Consider the following 25,024-nt stretch of genomic DNA (forward strand, 5'->3'; position numbering starts at 1 on the left):
TACTGCCTATCATATTAGGAATTTCACTACTTAAGGAAAAATGGGACAAAGATGATTAAACTAAAACAGCCCAACAGAGAAAACAACAATAAAAACAGCGTTATGAAGACCAGAGGAAAACAGTTTGTAATGGGTTTTTGACAAGTTCTTAAAACTTCCTATTACAGCAAACAATGTTGTCATTAACACATGCGTTATTAAAACCATATTCTGTCATTAAAACTGTGCAGAATAATCCCCTTTCATTACTACAGGAGCAAGGCTAGTTCCTTCAACCTGCTGGATTTGGTCCATGAAAGGACTTCAGCAGCAGCAGCTCAGTTACATGTGCACAGAGCTGCTTTACTGACATCAGTCCATGCATTTTCCCAAGCTTGGGCTCTTTGATCACTCAATTCCTAACTCACTGAAAGGGTGTGCTGCAAGAACTTAATAAAACAGCTGTCAAAGATGCTGATTTCTGAGGGACAAGGTGTTTACCTGTTGATCCTTTCAGTCCAACAGCCCCCTGTGGACCTGGCAGGCCAGGTAACCCCACAGAGCCTGGGACTCCTGGCTGGCCCGGGCTACCTTTATCCCCTTTAGGTCCTGGCATATCTAGACCTGGGACACCAGGGAAGCCCCTTTCTCCTTTTACTCCAGGAAAACCTAGGAAAAAGAGAAGATACCGGATTAGTCCTTAACAAAAAACAAGGAAAACAATTAATAAGCATATCTGATCATGTCCACCTGTGATTCACAAATTAGATGGCATGGAGGATGAAGACTCAAAGGCAGGCAGCAGAACCAGCCCTCATTTCATAAGAGAGGCTTTGAATCTGTATCTATTACCCATCAATGACCCGAGGAGACCAATCCAAATGCCAGCAATCCTCTCAGGAAGCCTCACCCTGCATTTTGGACCACATGGAGGGCACTGGCATGTCCCCCCATCTCCCCCTATCAACTTCACACTGCAAAAAGTTCTCAAGAAACCCTTTTACATGTGTTATCCACTTATGTCAAAATTCTGCTCTTAAGCAGCATCATGGGAGTATTCTCTGCTCACCTGGTGGTCCCTGGGGTCCTGGCTGCCCAGCGGGTCCTGGCAATCCTGGAGGGCCCAGCCCTGGTGCACCTGGAGGGCCCTGCAAGCCTTGGAGACCTGGGAGACCAGGGTCACCTGCAGGGAGACAGGAGGAACATGGACCAAGCATTCTCTGATGCTGTTTGACATCTTCCTTGCTGAAGATGCCAGACCAGGTGCTTTGGAAGCACATGGCTAAGGAGACCTCATTCAGCCACCAACACCTCCAAGCTTGCCTTGGAAGAAGGGCTGCTCTTTGCTGCTAGCATTTGCTACTGGTGGGTGGTAGGAAAAAATGAGAGGGGAAAGGGGCAATTCCCCAACATATCAGTAGGATATTTCAGTAATGAATAGCCTTTTCACTGCATCTACAGAAGAGTGACTTTAAAAAGAAATACAAATACAGAACTGTATTTTTCCAGTGACATTACCTCTGAATCCCTGCTGTCCAGGTATGCCCGGAAAGCCCTGCTCACCACGTAAACCAGGCAGTCCTGGACTTCCCTTTTCTCCAGGGATGCCAGCTGGGCCAGGGGGCCCTGGCAATCCCTTAGGGCCAGGTAGACCTACACCAGGTTCACCCTAGCCAAAAAAACACAATAGATTAGGAATCAACACATCAAAACCAAGAAATCATTTATTAAATGTATTTAAATCATCAGTATAGAGCTTATGTACAGACTCTGTACATGACTTCAGGGGACAGCTGTAAGCTCTTTAAAAGTGTTAATGCCAAGCATTTATCCATCTACTCTGTCCCCTTGTGGGGGGACAGTGGGAAACATAAAATGAAAGGCAGTTTGGCCAACTTTTGACGTTTTTCCTTGCACACGTTCCTATCAATATGGGGAGTCACAGATAACAGTATCAGCAGCTGACATCTACCTTTTGGCCTTGTAAACCCGGAACTCCTGGCAAACCATCCAGACCAGGGGTTCCTGGGGTTCCTGGCTGACCAGGTGAGCCAGGCTGACCTTGGAAACCTAGAAAACAAAGCAAAACAAAACAATAGTCTCATCATTACTGTCTCTATCTGTAAGTGACCTCTGCTGTTTCTTTAAGCCTCTAAACTGAACTATTCACAGAGACCTGTTAACAAAGATCTGGGTAGTCAAACTTCTAGCTGTGCCAGTAAGCAAATGTCCCAACAAAAATTCAAGCACTGAGTTTTGCACAGCAGTTGGCTTCTGATGAGAAACAACCACCCAGAAGAAATAAATGCTGAATGTCTCTTCTTAAATAAATTGTGGGCTCATCTCCCTTGTGAGAAACATCCTGCAAAACTGGGCTCCCAAAGTCTTCTTCAGAAAAGGCAATCTAATGTGTGGGGCATCAGACTGAGGGATGCACAAAAAAAGCCCACCTGTGAATCAACACCTTTTGTGCACTATATGTCTTGTGACACATTCTACGTGTCCTGCTGAGGGTTTCATACAGAAGGCTTCTAACCCAGAGCTAGCCCATGAACTGCACCTTGGGAATGCAAGAAAGAATACCTACAACACTCTGCAAATCCCTTAAAGATAGCACTCAGTCAACATCAGCACACAGTCAACAAATTCAGACAAAGCAGGCAGAGATCCAGCTTTTAGGCTAAGACCCCAGAATGTCATTGGGCAGAGCTGAGTTCATGGAAGGGACCTTAAAGAAATATATTTAATGTGTCATTTCTTTCATCTGGCATCAAAGTGCATACAGCAATTCTTTTACAGATACAATGGGCCTTTTCTGTTCAGGTCCCAATGCACTCTCAGAGGAACCAGACATGGTTACAGAGAAAAATATGCCCTTTCTCCTTATCAAATTTCTGACCCTCCCAGTTAATTCGTGTGTGGAATCGTAAGAAATAATAACAAAGACACAAAAGAATTTTGGTGATTAAGGTGGCTGCTGAAAGTTCAATCATCTAGTTCTAAATGAGCAGCAGTACTGTGAAATACATCTTCAAAAAATCCAAAACATTTAGACTCCCTCTAAGCTACTTGCATATGCTGACAATGGCCAGGGAGAGAAGACTACACATGTTGAGTAAGCTGGAATTGTAACCAAACTACTCTCAGATGTCTGGGACCCAGCAGAGCTGTAAGCTCTGGCGCACAGCTGTTACAGTTACATCAGCATATTATTTGGACCAACTACATGCAGTGTTTTTCATCTCTCAGAAGGGTCATCTCACCTCAGCAACCTCAGTTGCTGCAATGTAAGATGCTGTACTGTACCACTTTCCATTCTGGCAGTAGCTGTGACACTGTCTGTAGGTGCACCACTGCACCACACAAAGCAAGTGTGCAGCTGAACTCTATTGACAGAATGCTCACTGTGCTGCTGGCTGACTTTTGCAAGGGAGTTTCCTCAGCTGCACCTCCCAAATCCCATGCAGCTACGGCTGGATAACAGTGCAGGCCTAGGCCTCCATCCACACTTCTGTTACAACAGCTCTCTTAGATGGATAGCTTTATCTTACCTTTGGGACCTGGAGGTCCAGGGAACCCTATACCTGGCTGCCCAACAGCACCTTTTTCTCCTGGTAGGCCAGGTCTACCTGGAAGCCCAGGATTCCCTTTGTCACCTTTGCAAATAAAAACAAGACAAACGTTAACACAAAGGTTAACTTCTGGGGAACAGAACCATCCTGATAATCAAAGATTAACAGACTGCTGTACCTTGGGGTCCAGGGAAACCAGGTGGCCCAGGAAGGCCATCTGCCCCAGGAGGTCCAGGGAGCGATATAGTTCGTCCTGCTTCACCCTTTGCTCCTGTAAATGTAAAGTTGTATTAGAGTACGGGAACTGATGAAATAAAACAAGGGGCTGCTACCTTGACAGCATTATCAGTTCATCCATACCATTATAAGTGACTTGTTATGAAGTTTTTTTGGTAGAAGCTTCATCAAAAACTAGGATGAACCTAAACCATCCCATTTCGCTCAGCAAATCATTCAAGAAAACTGCCCACTAAAATTTGCAATTACACTGGTGAAAGCGAGCACTGATTCAGATGAAGAAGTCTTTTTATTTCGGGCTTAAATTCTGATGATCCTCTAGGCTGTATCATTTAAAGGGCACAATTTAAATTTTTTTAAAATTTTTTTAAACACATTATAGCATTACCTGGAAGTCCTGGTAAACCTGGGGTTCCAGCAAAGCCTCTGTCTCCTTTTTCACCAGGTAATCCTGCAGCACCTATCCCAGGAGGGCCAGGAAAACCTCTTTCACCACGCACTCCAGGGAATCCAGGTTGGCCAGGGGGACCACGTTCTCCTTTCAAGCCAGCTGTACCCTAATTTTTGGAAAGTATAAGTGTACTTCTTGCCTGGCTGGCAAGACAGAACACATCATCCTCTCTGAATATTTTGCAACTGGGATTTAGCACAGGAATCTGTAATGCTGAAGAAAGTGGATTTTTTTCTACTGAGTTCAATGGAAACAGAACAAGGTTCCATGTGGAATAGCACATGGAGATCACATCTAGCAATGCAGCTAACTGTAACATGCAGGCCATGTTTCCAGTAGTGGATCTGGGAGCAGAGATGAGCTTCACATTCAGCTCTTTATCCACATCAGCTGAACTCTGTGAGTGCCAGATATTGAAGCATTTGTTTCCACAAGAAGAGAAATATGCTAGAGCAGACTTGAATCTTGTCTTCACAACTTCTACTTGGATAACTGCATTTGTCCAATCATCTCCAAATATCAGCTAAATCATTCACAATAGTTCTCACTATGAAGCTGTGAGAAAGGCAGAAAGGAATAAAACTACTATCCATGTTTGAACCTTTTCTCTATAGTCCTGAAAGTAACAAGCCATGCTGAATGCATTTGAGTCATATTACTTATTTGCACTAAATATAAAAAATGGTCTGAAAAACCTAGCTCTGAAATAGTCTGTTGTTGAAGAACTGTCTTCCTCACTACTTCCAGTGAAAATGGAATCGTCTTCTGAGGAAGAATGTACTACTCATGGTAAAGAATAGATGTGGAAAAATAAATGAGGCCAATAAACATAAAGCATGTATAGGGCACAAAAGCATTCTGATCTGAAAGACAGAATGTATAGCACAGTAAGTAAACATAAATAAACTCACAGTAGGATAATATGTAAACAAAAAGAAACAAACATACCGGTGTTCCTTTTGGACCCTGGGGACCTGGAAATCCATCTTTTCCTGGTCTTCCTTCTCTTCCAGGAGTGCCTGGTTGTCCTGGGAAACCAGGATCTCCCTTTTCGCCTTTCAGGATAGAATCGTAAGTAAAATCTCCAGGTTCTCCTTTTGGCCCAGGGCTGCCTATAAGTCCTGGAGTGCCAGGGGGACCCTGAAATTTCATAAATTCAGATGTCATCAGCTGCCCTACAAACCCTTCAACTATAAAAGAACGTAGGCTTCCAAAAACTGAATTGCAAATCCAAATTAAGGGAACTACCAAGTCATTGACTAAGGAGGTCAAATGAGAATATTTTCCAAGACACAGCAGTCTTGGAAGCAGAAAGCTTCTCCCTTGGGTAGTTTATAAATAACATTCAGCGGAAGTGAATACATGTGTTCAATCATTATTAATATTCATCATTATTAATATTCATCGACTTTGAACAGCTGACACAGTCAGTTGGTAATATCAGAATATAATGCATGTGCTCAGAAAATAGTTTTGTAACTTCCTCTGGAAAGAAATTACCTACCTAATGGTATGCCTACAGGATTTCCGAATTTCAATTTTTCCCCTACATATTTTCTAGGACTTGAATGAACTTTTCTTACGGGAACAGTCTCTTATAATTTCTAGTGACTCAGAGCTATCATTAGGGTAGTAAAACACAAAATTCATTGGCAATATCCACTATGTACAGCTCAAGTGTGCCCTCTACTTCAGCCTGAACCAGAACATGGTCAATGGTAATCTTTTCATTAGCACTGGAGTGTTCTGAATTAGACTCTGATGTCTTGGCATGGCTGTAAGCAGTGTCAGCTTGCAAGGCTGGCCCCTATGTAGTTTTTCCAAGTTAAATTATATGCTGGATCACCACCTGGCTGAACTTAGCAGAGCAAAACAAGTTTAAAAGCATTCAGAACTGCAGCCAATCCTTGTCTGATTAAAGCCATGAATAGTACTTATGAGGCAATAAAACTAAAATACAAAGGTGTGGCAAAACATGTGCCAAGAACAAATGACAGACAACAAAAAAGCTTAAATATATTAGAATGTTTTTCATTTTTTCCCCACAGTTTCTTTCATGGATCCCATTGATATTATAGTACATTCAGCCACTGGGTAATACAATTTATTGTGGTGACAATAGATAAAGAATTCATCTTAGTCAACTTTCATTGGCTGAATTCAGGCAACAAGGCTTTATTTATACTTCAGGGAGAGAAATAGATTTCTTGAGTAATGAATTCATAGAGGTGGTTTGTTGTTTTTTTTTTACTTCTGAAGGTACCTCTCTCTCACCATTGGTGATAGAGGGAGCTCGCGTAACCCCAGTGTGTGATAACGCCAGTGCACAGGAATGTCACTGAGAAGTTATGTTGCCAGAAAGGATCAGCTGTAAGGAAACAGGCAGCTTTGGGGAGAAGAGGTCTGGGAAGACTCAGTCTACTCACAGTAGGAATGGTGTCAAAACCCACATTATGCTACAGGAACATGTGTGCTGAGGTAGGTTTTCACAGCAAACCTCAGTGTCCCTAGGGGCACTTAAATGGACTCTGACAAGGTCAAATGTAGCTGTAGTAGTACACTGCTCATCGAGGAGTCATTTGTGCTACATTTTAGACAAGTATTACACTTACAGTTGTTCTGCTTTCTGGCCTTACTGAGAGTCATGTTGTGCTGCTTCAACATAATTTACAAGTAATCTTATTAGGATGCTACCCACTTTCACAGCTTTGCTTTATTTCTTCAAAATTGTTTAACTTTCCTGTTTACTAATTGTGTTTTACAGAACATACTGCAGACACTTCCCAAAATCTTCATTAACAACCTGGATGCAGGTCTTGAAGGAACACTAAGTGAGTTTGCCAGTGACAATAAACTGAGAGGAGCTGTCAGCTCCCTTGGGGGCAGAAAGACCCTGCAGAGAGAAACAAATCAGACAGATGGGCAATCACCAGCACAAGGGTCAAGTGTCAGATTCTGCACGTGGGATTGGGCAATCCTGAGCGTGTGGATAGACCAAAGAATGAGAGGCTGCAGAGCAGTGCTGTGGAAAGGGACCTGGGAGTCCTGGACAATGGCACGTTGAACATGAGTAGCAGCCAGGAGGGCCAACCCTGTCCTGGGGGGCATCAGGCACAGCATGGCCAGCTGGGCAAGGGAGGGGATTGTCCTGCTCTGCTCTGAGCTGCGGTGGGCTCACCTCCAGTGCTGGGGGCAGTTTTGGGTGCCACAATATAAAAATAACATGAAACTATTGGGAAGCATCCAGAGGAAGGCCATGAGAATGGTCAAGAGTCTGCAGGGGAAGCTTTTATGAGGAATGGCTGGTGTCACTTGATTTGTTCAGCCTGGAGAAGAGGAGACTGAGGGGAGCTCAGCTCATATCCATCTACAACTTCCGCATGAGGGGACGAGGAGGGGCAGGCACTGATCTCTCTTGTCAACCGTGACAGGAATTGAGGAAACACCATGAAGCTAAGTCAGAGGAGGTTTAGGTTGGATATCAGGAAAAGATTTTACATCCAGAGGGTGGCTGAGCACTGGAACAGGCTCCCCAGGGAAGTGGTCACAACAACAGCCTGATGGAGCTCAAGAAGCATTTGGACAACTCTGTCAGGCACATAGCGTGATGTTTGGGATGCTCTTCACAGGACCAGGAGTTGGACCCAATGATCCTGATAAGCCCCTCCCAACTCAGCATTTTCTCTTATTCTATGATTCAAAATTCAGCAAAACCGCCAGTGTGCTGCATGCTAACATTAGATTGCTTAAACTACACTAGATGGCACTGTCTCTCTCTCAATATATTTGTACTCACCAGCAAAACGTTATTGGAACAATTCAGAAGGTCAGGGAATACTTGCATCCCAAGAAATCCTGATCTTTACCCAGCTCCACTGCTTAGCTTGCTCAGGCAGAAGGTCATGTGTCCCACCAAGTTCTTATGATGGATAAATTCAGAAGTATAACCAATATCTGACAGCTCTTTTTTAGCTCTTACAGTTCAAACCCACTTCTTCTTATGTTATTTTATTAGGCATAGTTAACCCTAATGTTATCATATCAGTGCACTGTTTTGGGGGGGAGGGGGGTTTATTTGTTTTTAAACAGAAGTGTTACACAACCACACTGATACACTAATCATGACATGTGTTTTGATCACATGCCTAGCAGGACATGTAGTATTTAGCAAGGCATTACTTACAGGCACCCCTGGAAGGCCATCAAGTCCAGGTAAGCCTCTGTCACCCTTGAAACCTGCTTGTCCTGGAAAACCTTTTCAGAGAGACAAAAATTATTACACAAAATTAATAAATTATTACACAAAATATAATATATTGTAAAAATATATTACACACAAATAGCTCATTGTATATGAATTCTTTGTGATCCCTTGTGAAGTGTCTCATTCCATTCCCAGTAATACCAGCATCATGCTGCTAAAGCCAGTGAAGCTGTCTTGATTCATGCACTTGTGTTGCATGCCTGCATTCATAAACTTGGAAGTTGATGATTCATTTGACTTAGGAATGAATTTACCAATTCATCTAATCAATGCAGAACTGAAACTAACTAAACCACATTCATTTTTCTGAACAGGACTAGAACAAACATTAAGTATAGTATAATTTTTGGCACGTGGCACTTCTCTTATATGGTAGCAAAAAATAATTTTATTTTTGGGCCACAGAATTTAGTGCTGCAATTGGAAACAAATGTATGGGTCGCTGTCAAGCCTGGGCACATAGGCAAATGGTTCCCACATTATTTCTCACTGTGAAAATATTTAAGTCACAATTTGCAAAGACCCTTCATTGTGGCCAGCTTCTGCTTCCCTGGTAATTCTAGTTGATTGTATTTGAAATTTGGAATCAGGCAAAAAATAGGAATATGCCACTCTCCTTTCATTAGTCCTTTCATTAGTTTCACAAACAACTTGATTAGTGGGACAAAATGTAATTAGTTTTCTTATGCATGCTGCATTTTTTAGAATTTAGCCTACAATTTAGCTCATTCTTGGGTGATTAAGGAGTTTTTACCTGATGGACCTGGCGGCCCTTGAGGTCCTGGAAGTCCAGGAGGTCCTACTTTATCACACAAGGTACAGGCTTCACCTTTTTCACCTGAAAAAAGCAAACAACAAAGGACATGAATAACAACAAAAAGATTGAAGACAATGGCAAGCAGGTGGATTCAGGGCAAATGACAATTTAATATTTAAATAAATTGCTCCTTCTAATTCCATGCTTCAAGGAGAAAATATCAGCAACTTTAGGTTCAAAATTCTTTAAAATTTTTAAAGGAATGGCATGAAAATCAACGTAAGTCTTATCCTAAGATTAATATTTAAAAGAATGGTTAAAAGGGGACCAGGTTGAAGAGGATCAAAAAGAAGAAAAGGAATACTTAGTGGGTAAAGAGAAAATAAAATTATTAAAGCAGAAAAACGATAACTTCTATAGTCACTATAATTTTGAAAAAAAAAAAAAAAACAGTGAAGAGAATGAGATTAGAAAGGAGCAACCACCATGTAAATGAGTGCAGCACTTTTTTTCAAATGTTCATTTAGTCCATGCTGCTAAAACACATGGTTGACAGCCCTATTTATAGAATCTCACAATTAGGTCAGAAAAGACCTTTTCCATCATTGAGTCCAGCCTATGACCAAATACCACCATGTCAACAGACCATGGCACTCAGTGCCGCATCCAGCCTTTTCTTAAACATCTCCAGGGATGGTGACTCCATCGTCTCTCTGGGCAGCCCATTCCAATGTCCAATAATCCCTTCTGTGAAGAACTTCTTCCTAATGTCCAACCTAAGGCTGTCTATAGATGCTAAAATTTTATTTTCAATTACACTCATGGCAATGATTCATGAACCATTTTAATTCTCAACTCATCTGGCCCCTCTTTAAATCTGCATCTCCGAATTCACACCCTGAATTGCCTTGAACAGCTTCATTTACACTGCACAGGGCCATACTGAACCCTTTCTGCTCCTCTTGCACCCTTGGGCCATCCTTTATCACTTCCCAGCAATGAGCAGGCCAAGAGAAGTTCGTATCACACCGTTCAAAACACAATATCCATCCTTACTCACCAGAGAGTCAAGAAACCTCTTCCATGTCCATGAACTATTTAATTAACTTTAAGTACACTTTCTCTCAATCCAGCCTAACTTGCTCTTTACATATCCAAGCTCAAGGCTACTAAGCATTAGAATACAATCACTTTAAAATGTTACCTTTCTCTCCCATCTCTCCTGGAAATCCATCTCTCCCTGGAAGTCCAGGACTACCTGGTGCACCAGGTTCTCCCTGCTGGCACTGATCAATTCCATCTGAAATGAAATTGCAATAAAGAATATTGTTTTGACAAGTGCAAGTCTCCTTTAAAGGGTTGCATTTATGTCATACCCGAAATGCTACCTATGAAAAGTGGTAACTCAGGATAGCATTTTACTCCTTTATTGGATTTACTTGGAAAAATGTAACTGGGATTCTGTATTCTTATTCCATATACACTGCTTAAGAAACCCTGAGAATTAAAGAGAAAAGACAAGCTCTGCCATAATAAGGTTACAAACAATTTCAACATAAAATCTATTTTCATTTTAAGTTTTGTCTTGGAAAAGTATCACGAGTGATGAAAAACTGATGTTTTGACCCTGAAGAGAATGGAGATTATTGATGTTCAGAAGAAATTCATTAAGAAGGTTTTTTTGTATCCTGACTTTTCTTTTTCAACATTTTAAGAAACTTTATAGGTAAGAGCAGCTTGTCAACATCGATTTAACTTCTTCACACTGATCAGGCTTCCTGAAAACAACAAACTTCATATGTTAGGATCTGAAATAGGTAACAAATGAGAATATTTATCAGGCTTGATATACGAACATAAATAGTGCTTGTTCTGTTTGATGATATGATGCAGGATCTGACCCAACATAATATGACATCATTTTGGCCAAAGCCAGTAGCCAAAATGCTAATATCAAGTTTGGAAAACAAGTTAAATAAAAAAGAATTGCTTCCCATTATGTACTTGAAGAAGGCTAAAGAAATATCTGGAGAAGGAGTAGAATTAAGCAATGACAATAATTTGTATGAAAAATATAAATTTTTAGGAAAATGTAAGATTTAGCTATTTAATTCCATATTCTACATGCTGGATTTTGCACTGCTTCACTGGCAAACACAGCAACAACCAGCATCTTTCCCTGTTTTTGAACAAACTATCTTTGGTTTAGGAATTCCATAGAGAATAATGTTTCTTTCAATACCTTTAAAGTACCTTAACTATTGCAACAGAGATACCATTCCTGATGTTGGAATGATAATTTAACTCACAATATCAGTATCACTTATAGTAAAAGTTTTCTATGAATTAAAACATTAGTTTTAAGGAACTATTTAGCATAAACCACCTCCACATGTACTTGGTTATTGCTTCACTGCAGAAACATTTTTCTCTTTAAAATTTCTTTATCACAATCTAAAAAAAATGTGTGCAATGTTGTTATCATTACTACTGATGCTATTATGTGCTTTTCATGTTATTACTGGCTTTTCATTTATTCCATAAAGCAGGTGTTTACCCTGATCTAGTAGGTGGCACCCTTGCCTGTGTTGGGGGGCTGGAACCAGATGATATTTAAGGTTTCTATGACCCCATTCTCCTCTAAGATAATTTTATTTTAAAATAAAATCTTCTGGCAAACTAGTACCTCACACAGCAGTTCTCACACCTGTTCAATCTGTTACACAGACTGGTACTGCAGACTTGAAAATCATCACACTAAACAGCTATATTTTATGCTGAGAACAGTATTAGTATCTGATACTTTTTAAATTGAAAATATACAAATATCACTACATTGGCACAATAGGACACAGAACAAATTAATGTGAATTAAGATCAATTGTTTGGTTATATTCTAATAATTAACAATGAATTTTGTAGAAATTTTGAAGTATTTATTTAGCAAAGAATCCTTGTCTTTTCCCAGTAAGGAAACAAGTGGCTTCCTATACTGTGCAACAGCTTTTACTTGGTCCATCAGCAATTCAGATATGTTTCTTCCATGACACAGATGCATCCTGATAATAGCTTTTATAATCTTGTCTCTTCTTTCTTTTTTTAATGTGCATTATGACTCTTCAAGGTGAAAAGCAACAAAGGGCTTTACCTACCTGTTTTGCCTGGAGGTCCTGGTGGGCCAGGCAACCCAGGGGGACCTGGGAAACCATCTCTTCCAGGGCTTCCAGGTGAAGGGAAGCCAGGAGAACCCTTTTCACCTTTTTCACCTCTCTCTCCAGGGACACCAGGCGATCCTACCCTATCTGGAACTGGTCGACCTTTGGACAGAGTAAAACACACATGTAAAAATGACAAGTGAAAAGACAGCAACATTATCAACACATTAACTTTCACAGGGTTTTGGAGAGAAATGGCAAAATGTTAATGCAAAAGAAAAAAGGGACTGAATTTGAACTATTGGTGATTTATTAAAAAATGGGGTTTGTATACTCACTACAGCTGAGAGAAACTCACTTCTAGGTCCCTAGACAAACACACCTCATCTGTATCAAGGGCTTTTCTGAGATTTAGTAGTTGGACACACTTTTGCTGGGTAGTAAATAGTGGGAACACTGGATTTAACTTAGCTCTTCCACCTAGAAACTATTGCACACTTCCTTACTTCATAACAAACCAAATCTAGAACACACCTAGAAAGGGAGTGCATCTTTGATAACTTCAAAAAATAAGTACTCAACAATGCTAGCAGATTTAAGGAATGATAAAAAGAAAATGCTTTGCAAGAATATTAAGTGAAAAACAGCCAATAAAGAGAAGCAGATAAACAACTACCAAAACCCCTGCTTAAGATCTCCTTTTTGTACAGTCACACAGGTCTTCATATTTTAATGACTTTCAGTTCACAGTTCATCACTGCACTTGACCATTAAAACATTTTGAGTCATCTGCCACACTGCAGGAAGATACAGAAGTCACACAAAGCTCAATCTCTGTAGGGTAATTACAGACCAAGAGCCATCATTACAGCCTGTGGTATATAGCATCTTCTCCCTAACCTGTGAAAAATTTCCTGGAAACTATCTGACCCTGGCTCACATTAATTTCATATTTAGCTCACTGCCAAGATAGAAAATGAAAGCAAGGAAGGTAATGGTAGTATCACCGCAGGATGTGTTAAGTGTCGGGTCTCCAGAGATGATTTGCCTAATTTTTAAAAAGCAAATATCATGGTGTAGGTCAAACACATGTACATGTATTTATATACATAAAAGCAGTGTTACCATGGATGGGAAGATGTTAAGGCCCTGAAAAAGGCAAATTTTGTAGGCAAAAGAAATAATTTTTATTAGACCAAGTGACACAGTCAAAAAACTAGGAAGCCTTCAGGAATGACTTTGATTATAAGTATTATTTCCTCCTACAAACCCTTTTTTATTATACTTACACAACCACATAGAGAGCTGAAGTGAGAGCCAGACAAAGATCTGAGCATACACACTCAGCTGTGTGTGCACACACTCACACACATTCCCAGTTAACAACTCTTCCTGCCCGAGGGGGCCATCCTCTTTGGGCTGTCTCTGACAGACCCTGCACTACACTCTCCATTACAGCAAAGTTGTCAGAGCAGAACAGAAAGAACAAGGGTGGATCACATCAGAGACATGGGAAATGCAATCTAGAGGAAGGGTCTGCAGAGAAGATTAGGCCCTGGAGAGGTCAGTGCTTGGGTGTTCAGAAAGTCAGGCAGTAACTGAAAGGAGGTAAGGAGAATATCCTTCAGGACTGTTCACCCAAGAGCACATGAAAAATGTGAAAAAATCAGTAGTTAACATTTCCTACCTGGAGGTCCTGGGATTCCTTGTGCACCAGGGAAGCCTTTAGAAAGAGAAGGTTTCAATTAGGCAATGAATTCTGCAATGCCAGTGAAAGTGAACTTTAAGGAGATATAGTTGAAACTCATATTCATGCATGTTTACATTCAGAATCAAATGTGGAGTTAAATAATCTATATATATCTTCAAGAAATACATTCAGAGAAAAGGTCCTGCTGTGTGTCAACTTCCCCAGTGATTTTTCTTGAATTGGCTAAGGTCTGTAATGGGGAAAATGGGAAGGGAAATCCTTGATTTTCTCTGTTTACTGAAGACTTTTTTAAAATATGCAAGCCAATCCTAGGATAAAAAATTAGCTACTGACTTTTACAAAGGAGTCTCAAGATTCTCTGCATTAATTACCCTCCTTACATTCATGTTGATTTCCATACTTCTTAGATAATCCCACTAAATTATTTAATTGCCTGAAAAACTGATCCCAGTTTATCATTTTTTCATCTGTAGTTCAAAGGCAATCTTAGTTATGTTGAGAACCAGAAGCGTCCTACAAGCTATTTGCAAAATATGATAACCTGAAAACAATGAAATAACTGCAACATTACAATGAGCACAGACAGTACAATTTTAATTTCCTTCAGTGAGAAAACTGGAAGTATAACTCAATTAAAAAGACAAGACAAAATACATACCTTTTTCACCTTTTTGACCTTTCAGTCCAGGCAAACCTGAAACTCCAGGGTCTCCTTTTTCACCAAAGGTATCTATTGGTCCAGCATCTATCATCTAAATCACAGAACAAAGAGCAATCATATCTCCCCCATCTTCATCTGATGGTACAGAGGCCATTGTAGTTTTATTGACAATTTTCAGCAGTTTTGATTATACTTGCAATTTCAGCAAGTGAGAGGATTGCAGCTGCTGAGGAATTACCAGAGAAAATAAATATTTCCTATTCTACTCAAATGCCTTCATATCGATTTAAGGATTAAGTGGAGAGCTCTTCTATTATCTTCCTCAAAAAGAATCATGACAGAAAACCTTAACATGGTCTAAAAACTGATCCATTAGGTTTGCATTACCTTTTATTTTAAAATATTATGTAGCCAATTTTTGCTAACATTGATCTGAGCTCAATACATAGGATGCTAATATTTACAATATAAAATTTAGGAAGTATGTACAATTTTCCAAGCCAAATTAGCAGATATTGGGCATTTGTTCCCATAGTTGGGAAGCAGTGCCACCAGTCATCTATTTGTTCCTGACTAACCCAATTTTTTATTTGAAGTGTTAAAAAAAATTATAAATTGCTCCCCTGGTTTCTTCTTGTGTATAATGGCCAATCTCTGCCCGGACTCACTGGACATTGGTTAGCAAGAAGAGAGCAACTGCACTGTGCATCACTTGTCTTCCTCAGGTCTCATTCCTCTCTCTCTCTTCTTGTTATCTCCCACTTCTTCCTGATTAGTACTATTAGTAACTTTATTTTTATTAATAACTTGTTCTTATCTAATGAATTCTACCTTTTTTCCAATTCTCCTTCCCACCCCATGTTGAGGAGGGACAGTGAGTGTGTGAGAGGCTGTCTAGTGCATAGCTCCCAGCTGGGTTAAACCACAACCCTGAAACTGGCAGATTTACTCGTTTGAACTGTCTTTTGGGTACTGTCTACTGATTAGCAATGCTTATAATATTCACAGTCCAAAACACTTGAAATTCATATTCTTCCCAAAATTCAAACATACTTTAAAGAACTGCACCCAACTTTTGCTTCCATTAAGCAAAAATACAGACAAGACTCTCTTGTTCTGCAGAGAACAAGATGAGACTATACATAGCACCTCTTTTTTTCTTCATTGTTTGAGCACTTTGACTTTCACAAAATTTAATTTAATTTTGTTTTATTTTAAATTTAAAATGAAATAAAAAATTATTTTACTTACTCTTCCTGGAGGTCCTGGATAACCTCGCTCCCCTTTGTCACCCTGAATCAAAATAATATTTATGTTTTAAATCCAGATCAGATTTTTTTGCCAACAAAATCAGATTCCTCAACAAATGAACACTTTGATACAGATTCAAACAACATCCACATGATATGTACCCAGAATGCTGTAATAACCAGCAGTAGTAATTACTTCGCAAGCAAGTAACTGGTTTGCACTATTTGAAGAGAAACTGGAGGTTTTAGGGAAGTACACTTATACTTTTGCTGGCTGGACAAAGAGCTTGTAAAAATAAAGCCTGCATTAATCAACACAGATAGGAGAACTAAATTGGGGATACCTTCATTTTTACTTCTCACAGTCTCTGAATGATGACATACAGCTTAGCAACATTCAATTATTATTGCTTTATGTGCATTCACTGCTTTAATGCATTCAGTGAACACACCACAAAAGCTATTAACTCATTCTGTGTGAAGGGAAGCAAAAGCTGCTACTACTCACCTTTGTGCCAGGCTCCCCAGGTCGTCCTGGAATCCCAAATCCTCCTGGCAAACCCTGTGTGGAGAAGGCAGTGAAACCAGAAGAGACAAATGTAGGTGGATCTTAGCTGTGGCAGCACCAAAGTTTAAAAATTTTAGAAGTCACAAATTTACTTAAAGCAACTACTTCAAATAAACAATTCAGAAGGCTAGAAAATATCAACTATCTATAACACACAGACAGTTCTTTGTTTTAAATATACCAGTACTGGAAAATGAGTAATATACATACAGGTTCTCCTTTCAGTCCTGGTTCACCATCTTTTCCAGGCTTGCCCTGTAAAACACCAAGTTCCACTCTGCTTTAACAGACAACCACATACACACAATTTCTAAATACAGTGGGTGGAATACTAGAACAAAATTATCACTATTGCAATGCATCAATCAAAGCGTGCTAATTCAGCTAACAGAGTAGAGGCTACAAATGGTGAATATGCCTAGTGCTTGTATTACCCCACACCCTCCAAGATGCCAAATTAAATAAAATCCTGCAAATCCATTCCCAGATTCAAAAATAACATATATTTCCCTGTCACAGTGTCTTCAAGGCAAAATAAATCTACAGCACAAGAAACTGGAACCAGATCCAACTTTTTCCTTCACAACAATCCCTTTCTCTATATAGGCTCTTCAACTTCACAAGACATTGGTGCATAGATATTCAGTGGTTCAGTTTCAGCAGAAGGGTTGGAGACTGGCCCTCTATCAGACTGTGTGGTCATGTAGTGGTAAACCTACTTCCTTCACACTGAAATTCAAATCATAAGGCAGATGATATGCTAGAAGTCAAAATTCCCTCCTCCAGAGTAAAACTACAACTATTAGTCCACTGTGTCAACCTACAGAGGGGATAAGATTCCCTTGAAGTAGTCAACAGTTATGTGATAAATTATCTAGATGGGCAAACCTACTTTTCAGCATTTTCCCTTCCTCTTCCTCTGCACCATAAAAGGACTGGGACATCAGCTTGTAGCCTGATCCGCTGGAGGCTGGCTTGGTGTCCCAGTGTTTAGATTTTATGTGCAGCATAAGCAACATGAATTTGTCCCATAAACCCAAGGAAATGTAGGCACTTAATACACAAAGTAACAGTGCATGTGATTCAGTCTAAAAATAATCCCATCAGTTTAGGTATAAAGATTTTATCTTAATGCAATCGAAGGACAAAAATGATAGAAAAAATGTGAACAGGCCACCACCATTGAGGTGTGTAGCTTTGGTCTCTTATAATGAAGGGTTACAAGTAATTTTTAATGATTAATTAAAACTTTGATCTGCAAAGTCAAGAGAGTCTTCAAATATACACTGTGATCAGAATTAATCATATGGTTTAGTTTCATTGATCTATAAAACTTCATCGAATATCAGACTGTAACATCTGTTTATCTTTCAAGGCTCAGCTTAATTTCAGAACTAGCTATGATTTCCTGAAAAATTATATATAAAATATCTTGGAAACTTAGTTGAGGGAGCTCTTCAGAAACTGTAAATTGTACTTTTGATAAATTCAGATGCTCTGGTTTCCTCAAAAAGCTCTAAGCCAACATATCTCCATTCCTCCAGCCTCAAGACTGCATTTACAATAAGAATAATGATACATATATGATAGAAAAAATAATTCCATCACATAACTTTACTGAAAAGTTAACAGAACATCTGGCTTTGAAGCATAGTAGAAAGGGATATTTTTCTTTTTCAGATTGAAGTACAATCAAATGCCTATAGATGTGCTGGGCCTAACAGTTTATCAAGACCCACACCTCAAGAAACATAGAATTACTTAGAATACTTTAGATACATTTGAGTGTAAAAAAAAAGTACAGTTTTGCTACCTGCTCAGCTATGAAAGATACAGCATGACTCATGGAGATGTTCTATGGATGAGACTATGATATGGGTCAGATCAGACAAATGTAACAGACCTTATGTCCTCAAGCATCGACAACCAGGCTAGAAACCAGCAAGCAAAAGGATTTCAGTCACCTAAACTTTTTGCTCCTTTCATTTTCTTTGTACTAATCTCTACCTTCAGGCTAAGCAGGCTTGCTTTGTCAACTGCATATGAGAGTATTGGAAATAAATTCAACATGTTCCACTTAGCACTCCTACAGAGTGATTATTTTTCTTTGCGTTTTCTTCCATTCTGGAATGATTTAATCTTTCTTCAGTTTGGATTAATAGGAGTTCTGCCTTCACCTTCAGCACTGCAAGCTAAACGTCTTCAGTTAACTGAAATGTTACATACTAACATTACTCTATGTTACTACTGCCTTGATTGTACACCTGTCCTACAGCAAAACTTGCTTGTTTGAAATATAGCAAATTTTCTGTTTAACTAATGGTTACTAAGTTTAGTTAGCTAATGGAAACAGAACACTAACTGCAATTATGATATTGATAAAATTGAGTATACTTACACGTGGACCAGGCTGCCCAGGGTCACCCCTGTCTCCTTTGAAACCTGAACCTGGCACCCCCTGGAAAATAAATACTCACGAGATTAAAAATACTACCAAATTCCTAAGTAAATTTGCTTTTAACTAATAGGTATAAAGATATTCAGTGCTATTATCAGGGTCTTTACAATTTTTATTATAGTAAAAAAAAAACCTCAATACTCACTGGAATTCCCTTTTCGCCCTTTTCACCTGGATCGCCCTATGAAATTATTAAAACATGTAAATTAGTAAACAAAAACTTGAACATTATTCATTTAGGTTGTAAATAATTCTTCATTTCAGCAAAAGCACATTTAATCCTGATCTCCATTTCAAGAACTATGCCTAATAGTATAATGTGCAAGAATTCAGACAAACACCAAATGTGAATCCATTAAGCTAGTTTGTTTACTAGTATATACTGCTTCGACTGCTTAATTCAGTAATTGATAAATTCATTACTAAGATTTCATGAATATGTGTATGAAAAGTTGAGTATTTCTATAAATTCTAACCTTCTGAATATTTTTACAATATCCTATCCTTACCAATCCTCCTTCCTCAGAAAGTCATTTGCTGCTTACTTATTTATGCAATTATTGAGGCATTTACCATCTATTGTGCATTTTTTAGGGAGACTTCTGGAATGAAAATTAAAACTCCTCCATAAAGTAAAACAGGCAGAAATTTTTGACAAGTTTGCTCTAGGTGACTTTGTATTTTCTTTCTCCTGTTTGCTAATTCCTATGGATTATACTTTAATGAAAAGTACAAGAAGTTTAATCATTTAACATCTCACCTTTTCTCCCTTTATGATTTCACTCCCTTTTTCTTTCATATGAGGTGCTGGTCCTGGGGGTCCTGGGGGGCCTCTTACTCCTTGTTCTCCCTGTCAATAGCAAATCCAGAATTTTCCATTGAAAACAGAACGACACTGAGCTCAAATATGGCTAAGATCAGTAACATTAAAGAGAACTGTCACTTGCTTTTACTAATATAGCTAAATGGTTTCTTTAAAAATTCTTTTTTCAGCAAAATTAGCAAGACAAAGGGTTACAGAAGTCACTACTGTGTAAGTGGCTGCCAGCAGAGACTGCCCTGAAGAAAGACCTCTGAATCTACTCTTAATGTCAAGATTGATTAACCAAATATCACAAACATATCCAAATAATTACAGCAACAGTACCAAAGTTTTATAATGCCTCCTTCAGGAGGAAGGAAATTAGGAGGAAAGAGGTCAGGTACAGAAAGTCAATGGCTAAAGGAAAAAGTTACCCAAAGTTTACAGTGCTCCAAAAGTTTTATGGAGGTCCATAAAGGCCAACTTCAAGATGATAACTGTGGATGATTTTTTAGTATGCATGTTTCCATTGCAGGGTCAGAGCCTCATCTCCTTCTATAGTGCAAAGCTCTATCTTTAACAGTAAAACACCTCTAAAAAGACTCCATAAATTTCTGTCAAGCAGTAATGCACAGCAACACCATTTATCTTTTGCTAAAGACAAACCTGAGGAGTCCAGGAAATCTCCACACACTTTTATATCATCTTCTCCAATATTTTTTAATAAATTTCATGGTAAAAAATTAATTTCAACAGCGTGTCATGTTGCAAAAATTCTATCCATTAGGAATATTGACTTAAAATCTATTAATCAGGAGGTTTAAAAAAAAAACCCATCTAAGTAATATAATATACTTATACTGCAAAAGCCCTCTGTCAATGACACTCATGCAAAGCTTCTGGAGAAGTGCTCAGACACATTATGAATTTACTGAATAGCCCTTGAATGCATGCAGTTCTTGGCTCCCAGAAACACAACATAAGGCACTTTAGCCTAGACCTCTCAGTGTGAGAGGTAACAGATTAAAGCTGACATGTATTACCTCCCATTTGATGCTGATTAAGAGAATAAATGGGATCCTGGAGCACATCTCTTGGCTTAGATTCACTCAAAAGTAAACCACTCTGTGTGCTCTGAAACCTCTTCCTGATTGTGTCAAAACACAATAAAAGGGGACAACACAAAGATCTGCTTCAAATGTGTGCATTACCAAAGCAAAAAAAGGCAGACAGACCTCAGAGTCCTACAACAATTAACTCTGACCATTCTGAACAGCACATTAAATCTCATCCCTTAGAACTAAATTGATTTTTTAAAAATCTCATGGTAAGTCCTCATATGCAGAGTAAATGTTTCCAGATCTGCCCACTTCAAATTGAAGCAGCTTTCCAGGCACAGCTGGAAAACAGGATGATGACCTAAATTAAAGTCACCATTAAAAAAGTCTGTAGCTACTCATGACTTTTGTTCATTTAGGTGTAAGTCACAGATTTACTCATGTCTTCCAAAAATCACAGCACTGATTTTCTCCATTGATTGATTTCAAGGGTTTTCTTTATTTAAAGCTAAGTATCAAGAATATTTCTGGCAGTTGTTCTCTAGAAGTTTACAAGAGACCTACCTTTTCACCTTTGGGACCCTGAAAGCCCAAGCCCATGTAGCCCTGAAAATGTAAATTACACACACTTAGTCAATTTTTTTCTGCCATGCCATATATATAAACATATGAAGGTATTACGTGTTTGTCAAATGCTACGGGAGAATGTAAAAGACAGAATATGTCTTTTAAATGCATGTGTGAAACAAATAAATAATCATGTCCTAACTCCCCTGCTGTTTTTTAAGCCCTGTGTCACAGCAACTGATGAAAAAACAGATTGAAATTCATCAGATAATTTTATTGTCAATATGCTCTTTTACCCAACACTTAGTGAAAATGTTGACACAAAAATGTAAAAATTAATTCAAATAACTAGAGAATGCTGTAATTACTACTGATTTGATTAAGTGAGATAACAGGGCTAGACAAATTTGAAAAAAAAGCAGTAAGAATTTTCTCTTTATGATGTTTATTAAGACACAGAAATAGGTCCCAAAGTATAAAAAACCCCACACCTCTAGGACCATTAGTTTCCAGAGTTTTGAGGAACTGGAATGCAAAATAAATAAGCAAATGGACTTAATATTTGTATTAAAGAGTCTTACCTTCTCGCCTGGAAGTCCTGGTGGCCCTGGGGGACCCTACAAGACAATATATTTTAGAATCCACATGTATAGAGTACACTAAGTGGAATAATGTCTTATTCTATGAAAACAGCAAAAAGGCAGATCTTTTCATTAAACCCAGTAATTTCATTTTGTTCTTGCTGTGCATAATTTGCAACTCAATTAAAAAATAGTAACAAAGAGAATCTGAGATATCTCATTAATTATTATAATAACAGATAGATGATAATGTGCTTCCACAGTTAACGCTCAGTGCTGCTACCCACAAGAATAACCTCAGCAAAAGTTTGGATTTTGATCTGGATGCTTGGTATATAGTGTATATTCTATAAATTAAATTGGGGAAGAGAGGAAAGGATGACCAAGGAGAGTTACAGTCTCTCCCCCACAAAAATACCCTCCAAGAGTGCAAGAAGAGAAGAGGACCATAGGAGCAGCTGCTACTGAAAACCCATGTTGCCCAGGAATTTCTGCCATGGTAGAATTCAGAAGGTTGAACATGAAGTCTGGAACCACACCTTATCTTTCCCAAATCCCAACCACACACCTTCCAGAAAACTCCTGCAATAAAGATCTCTACGTGAAGTGCAGATCAGCATGAAAGGAAACTTACTGGCTCTCCTGGAGGACCCATTGGTCCCATTGGTCCCTGAAACCCTGAAGCTCCGGGTGGACCCTATGAAAAATTCAGATGGCATAATAAGAAAGTGATACTTATATAGTAATTCCATGATACTGATACAATTTTAATTGAAACTCACTCTTATTCAAACATCATTTTTACTCACAGGCAGTCCAGGTTGTCCAGGAAATCCTTTTTCACCTTTTAGCACACCAGGACTTACAAGACCAATCACGTCACCTGGATCTCCCTATAATAAGAAAGGAAAAAAGAGTAAGTCTTGAACATGAATTCTAATACATTCAAACTCACCAGGAGGGGAAAGTTGTAGCTATGCATACATTTGGAAAGCTGACTTTAAAAAATCACCTTATTTCTCTTAATTCTGCTGAAACATAGAGATATTAAAAGTTAAGACCTTAATTGCTAAATGTACTCTAAAGAAGCCTGAAGAGATTCCAGTTCCAAAACTATCTTCACACCTTATTTCCTCTATTGTAATGAGTAGCTGGAATGATTTTTCCATGAAATCTATCACTGCTACAGTCTCACCACACAACTGGATAATCTGGCCTGGCTGCTGAGAGAAGTGGTAACCTCACAATCTCTTTCCCCCACTGAGATCTTCATGCTTACACCTAATTTTGACATAAAGACCATTTATGGCATTCTTTTTCTTCAGGAAAGGAATACACTTAGTCTTTCTTTAGAAAACTATTCTGATCACCATCCATTTCTTTATGTCCCTTCTTTTGCGAGTAAAAATCCCATTTTTCCTGTGTTTTTGTACAAAGTTACAATATTGCAAGTGATTTTATTTCAGCTCTGTACCTATGCATACATGCCTAGGGAAGAAGCAACTGAGTACTTCAGTGTTTCTAGAATGAGCCAGTTCTTTCCATGTGAGAGTAAGAGAAATGGACATTTTAATAACCTGGGTTGTCATGGCATTACAAATTTAAGATAACTTTTAGACTTATATTTAGCTTACAGTTCCAGATAATATCTGTCCATTTTAAAGACAAAAGGTTTTCAGATGTCATTTAATGCTTCATTCCTCAGTTCACAAAATGTACTCAGATACCTAGTTAGTTAGTTTGATGTTTTTGTCTTTATGAAAAATGTCTAGTATGCCTCATATTGTGGGGAATAGGACCTTCTTCCACAAACATTATCCGTGTGAAACTTCTTAGATACATCAAATGCCGATATAAAACCAAATCTTTATACACAATTGGGTGGCCACCAGAGTGTTTATGCATAATTAATGACTTGTACTACTTCTTTTCTGTTGTAGTCCATATAATACTTACCCTTTAAAGACCTGCAAGGAACAACATGTGTGTTCAATTGTTATTAAGTGGGGAAGTCACCCCACTGTCTTTATTTAGTGGGGTTGCAAAACAGAGTACAAAGTGAAACAAGGCAATACAATTTTTCAGACCTTAAGTAAAGACTGCTTCTAGTCTTAAAGGCTGTAGAGATCACACAAATTCTTACTGTAAGAAGCAGGATAGAAATACTTTAAGAGTAAAATGTACCTTCATTCCAGGAGGTCCTGGAGGTCCCTGTGAAGAACAGACATATTTGTTGTTATTGCTCCTCAATGTTGTATACATTATGTCTTAAACTCAGTATCATTTTCTATAGTTATATTTGCATTTCAAGAGTCAGTCTTAAAAAAAGTGAATCAAGCAGGAAAGAATCTACTTACTATACTTCCAGTCAGTCCTGGTAAACCTGGGGGACCTACTGGACCTCTTTCACCCTAAGTGGAACAGACAAATTGGTTTTGTTTAGGGAACATATACTTGAAGGATGGTTTCATTTCAACACAAAGATGCTGTTATAAATATATGTAAATGTCACCTTTGTGCCATTACATCCCGGAATGCCAGGCGGACCAGGAGGGCCATCTTGTCCTGGAATGCCCTACATGAAGAGAAAGTAAAGAAATTGCAATATTAGGAATAATCCAGATCAGATGTCACAACTAGAAGTTTGATGTTCCTTGTAAAAACACATATATTTCATACATACAGGAAGGCCTGGGTTTCCTGGGAAGCCTGATACTCCTGGGGGGCCCTGCAATTGAGAAAAACACAAAGTGAAATGACAAATCCACAAAACAGCAAGGACAAGCTGCAGCCCAATTTGCATCTCCAATGCTGACAGCAAAAATCAGAAGCATTTAAACTTCCTTGACAAACAGCTCTAATCTTCAAAACCTCTTAAATATGTCACTTCAGTAATGAATAACTGAAAGTAAGCTTTTATATTTCTTTAACTTTTTAAGCAGTAAGAACTAGA

At 38.8% G+C, this 25,024-nt stretch overlaps 1 protein-coding gene across 1 annotated transcript in view; it reads right to left on the reverse strand.

Moving 5' to 3' along the window:
* COL4A1 (collagen type IV alpha 1 chain) overlaps positions 1-25,024 on the reverse strand; it is a 119,323-nt gene that overhangs the window by 26,714 nt on the left and 67,585 nt on the right. Inside the window, exons 5-32 of the mRNA XM_041418018.1 lie at positions 24,755-24,799; positions 24,584-24,646; positions 24,429-24,482; positions 24,256-24,282; positions 22,881-22,964; positions 22,706-22,768; positions 22,072-22,107; positions 21,488-21,529; positions 19,824-19,913; positions 19,209-19,244; positions 19,004-19,063; positions 16,816-16,860; positions 16,546-16,599; positions 16,039-16,080; positions 14,785-14,878; positions 14,103-14,138; positions 12,413-12,577; positions 10,465-10,560; positions 9,258-9,341; positions 8,423-8,493; positions 5,188-5,379; positions 4,177-4,345; positions 3,730-3,822; positions 3,531-3,635; positions 1,952-2,049; positions 1,498-1,648; positions 1,049-1,162; positions 481-648 (exon numbers count right to left, since the gene is read on the reverse strand). Of these exons, the coding sequence (XP_041273952.1) occupies positions 481-648; positions 1,049-1,162; positions 1,498-1,648; positions 1,952-2,049; positions 3,531-3,635; positions 3,730-3,822; positions 4,177-4,345; positions 5,188-5,379; positions 8,423-8,493; positions 9,258-9,341; positions 10,465-10,560; positions 12,413-12,577; positions 14,103-14,138; positions 14,785-14,878; positions 16,039-16,080; positions 16,546-16,599; positions 16,816-16,860; positions 19,004-19,063; positions 19,209-19,244; positions 19,824-19,913; positions 21,488-21,529; positions 22,072-22,107; positions 22,706-22,768; positions 22,881-22,964; positions 24,256-24,282; positions 24,429-24,482; positions 24,584-24,646; positions 24,755-24,799 (2,377 nt within the window). The remainder of the gene's footprint in view (positions 1-480; positions 649-1,048; positions 1,163-1,497; positions 1,649-1,951; positions 2,050-3,530; positions 3,636-3,729; positions 3,823-4,176; positions 4,346-5,187; positions 5,380-8,422; positions 8,494-9,257; positions 9,342-10,464; positions 10,561-12,412; positions 12,578-14,102; positions 14,139-14,784; positions 14,879-16,038; positions 16,081-16,545; positions 16,600-16,815; positions 16,861-19,003; positions 19,064-19,208; positions 19,245-19,823; positions 19,914-21,487; positions 21,530-22,071; positions 22,108-22,705; positions 22,769-22,880; positions 22,965-24,255; positions 24,283-24,428; positions 24,483-24,583; positions 24,647-24,754; positions 24,800-25,024) is intronic.

Source organism: Onychostruthus taczanowskii, unplaced genomic scaffold (assembly GCF_017590055.1).
Source record: "Onychostruthus taczanowskii isolate IOZ18803 unplaced genomic scaffold, ASM1759005v1 scaffold58, whole genome shotgun sequence".
Lineage (NCBI taxonomy): Eukaryota > Metazoa > Chordata > Aves > Passeriformes > Passeridae > Onychostruthus > Onychostruthus taczanowskii.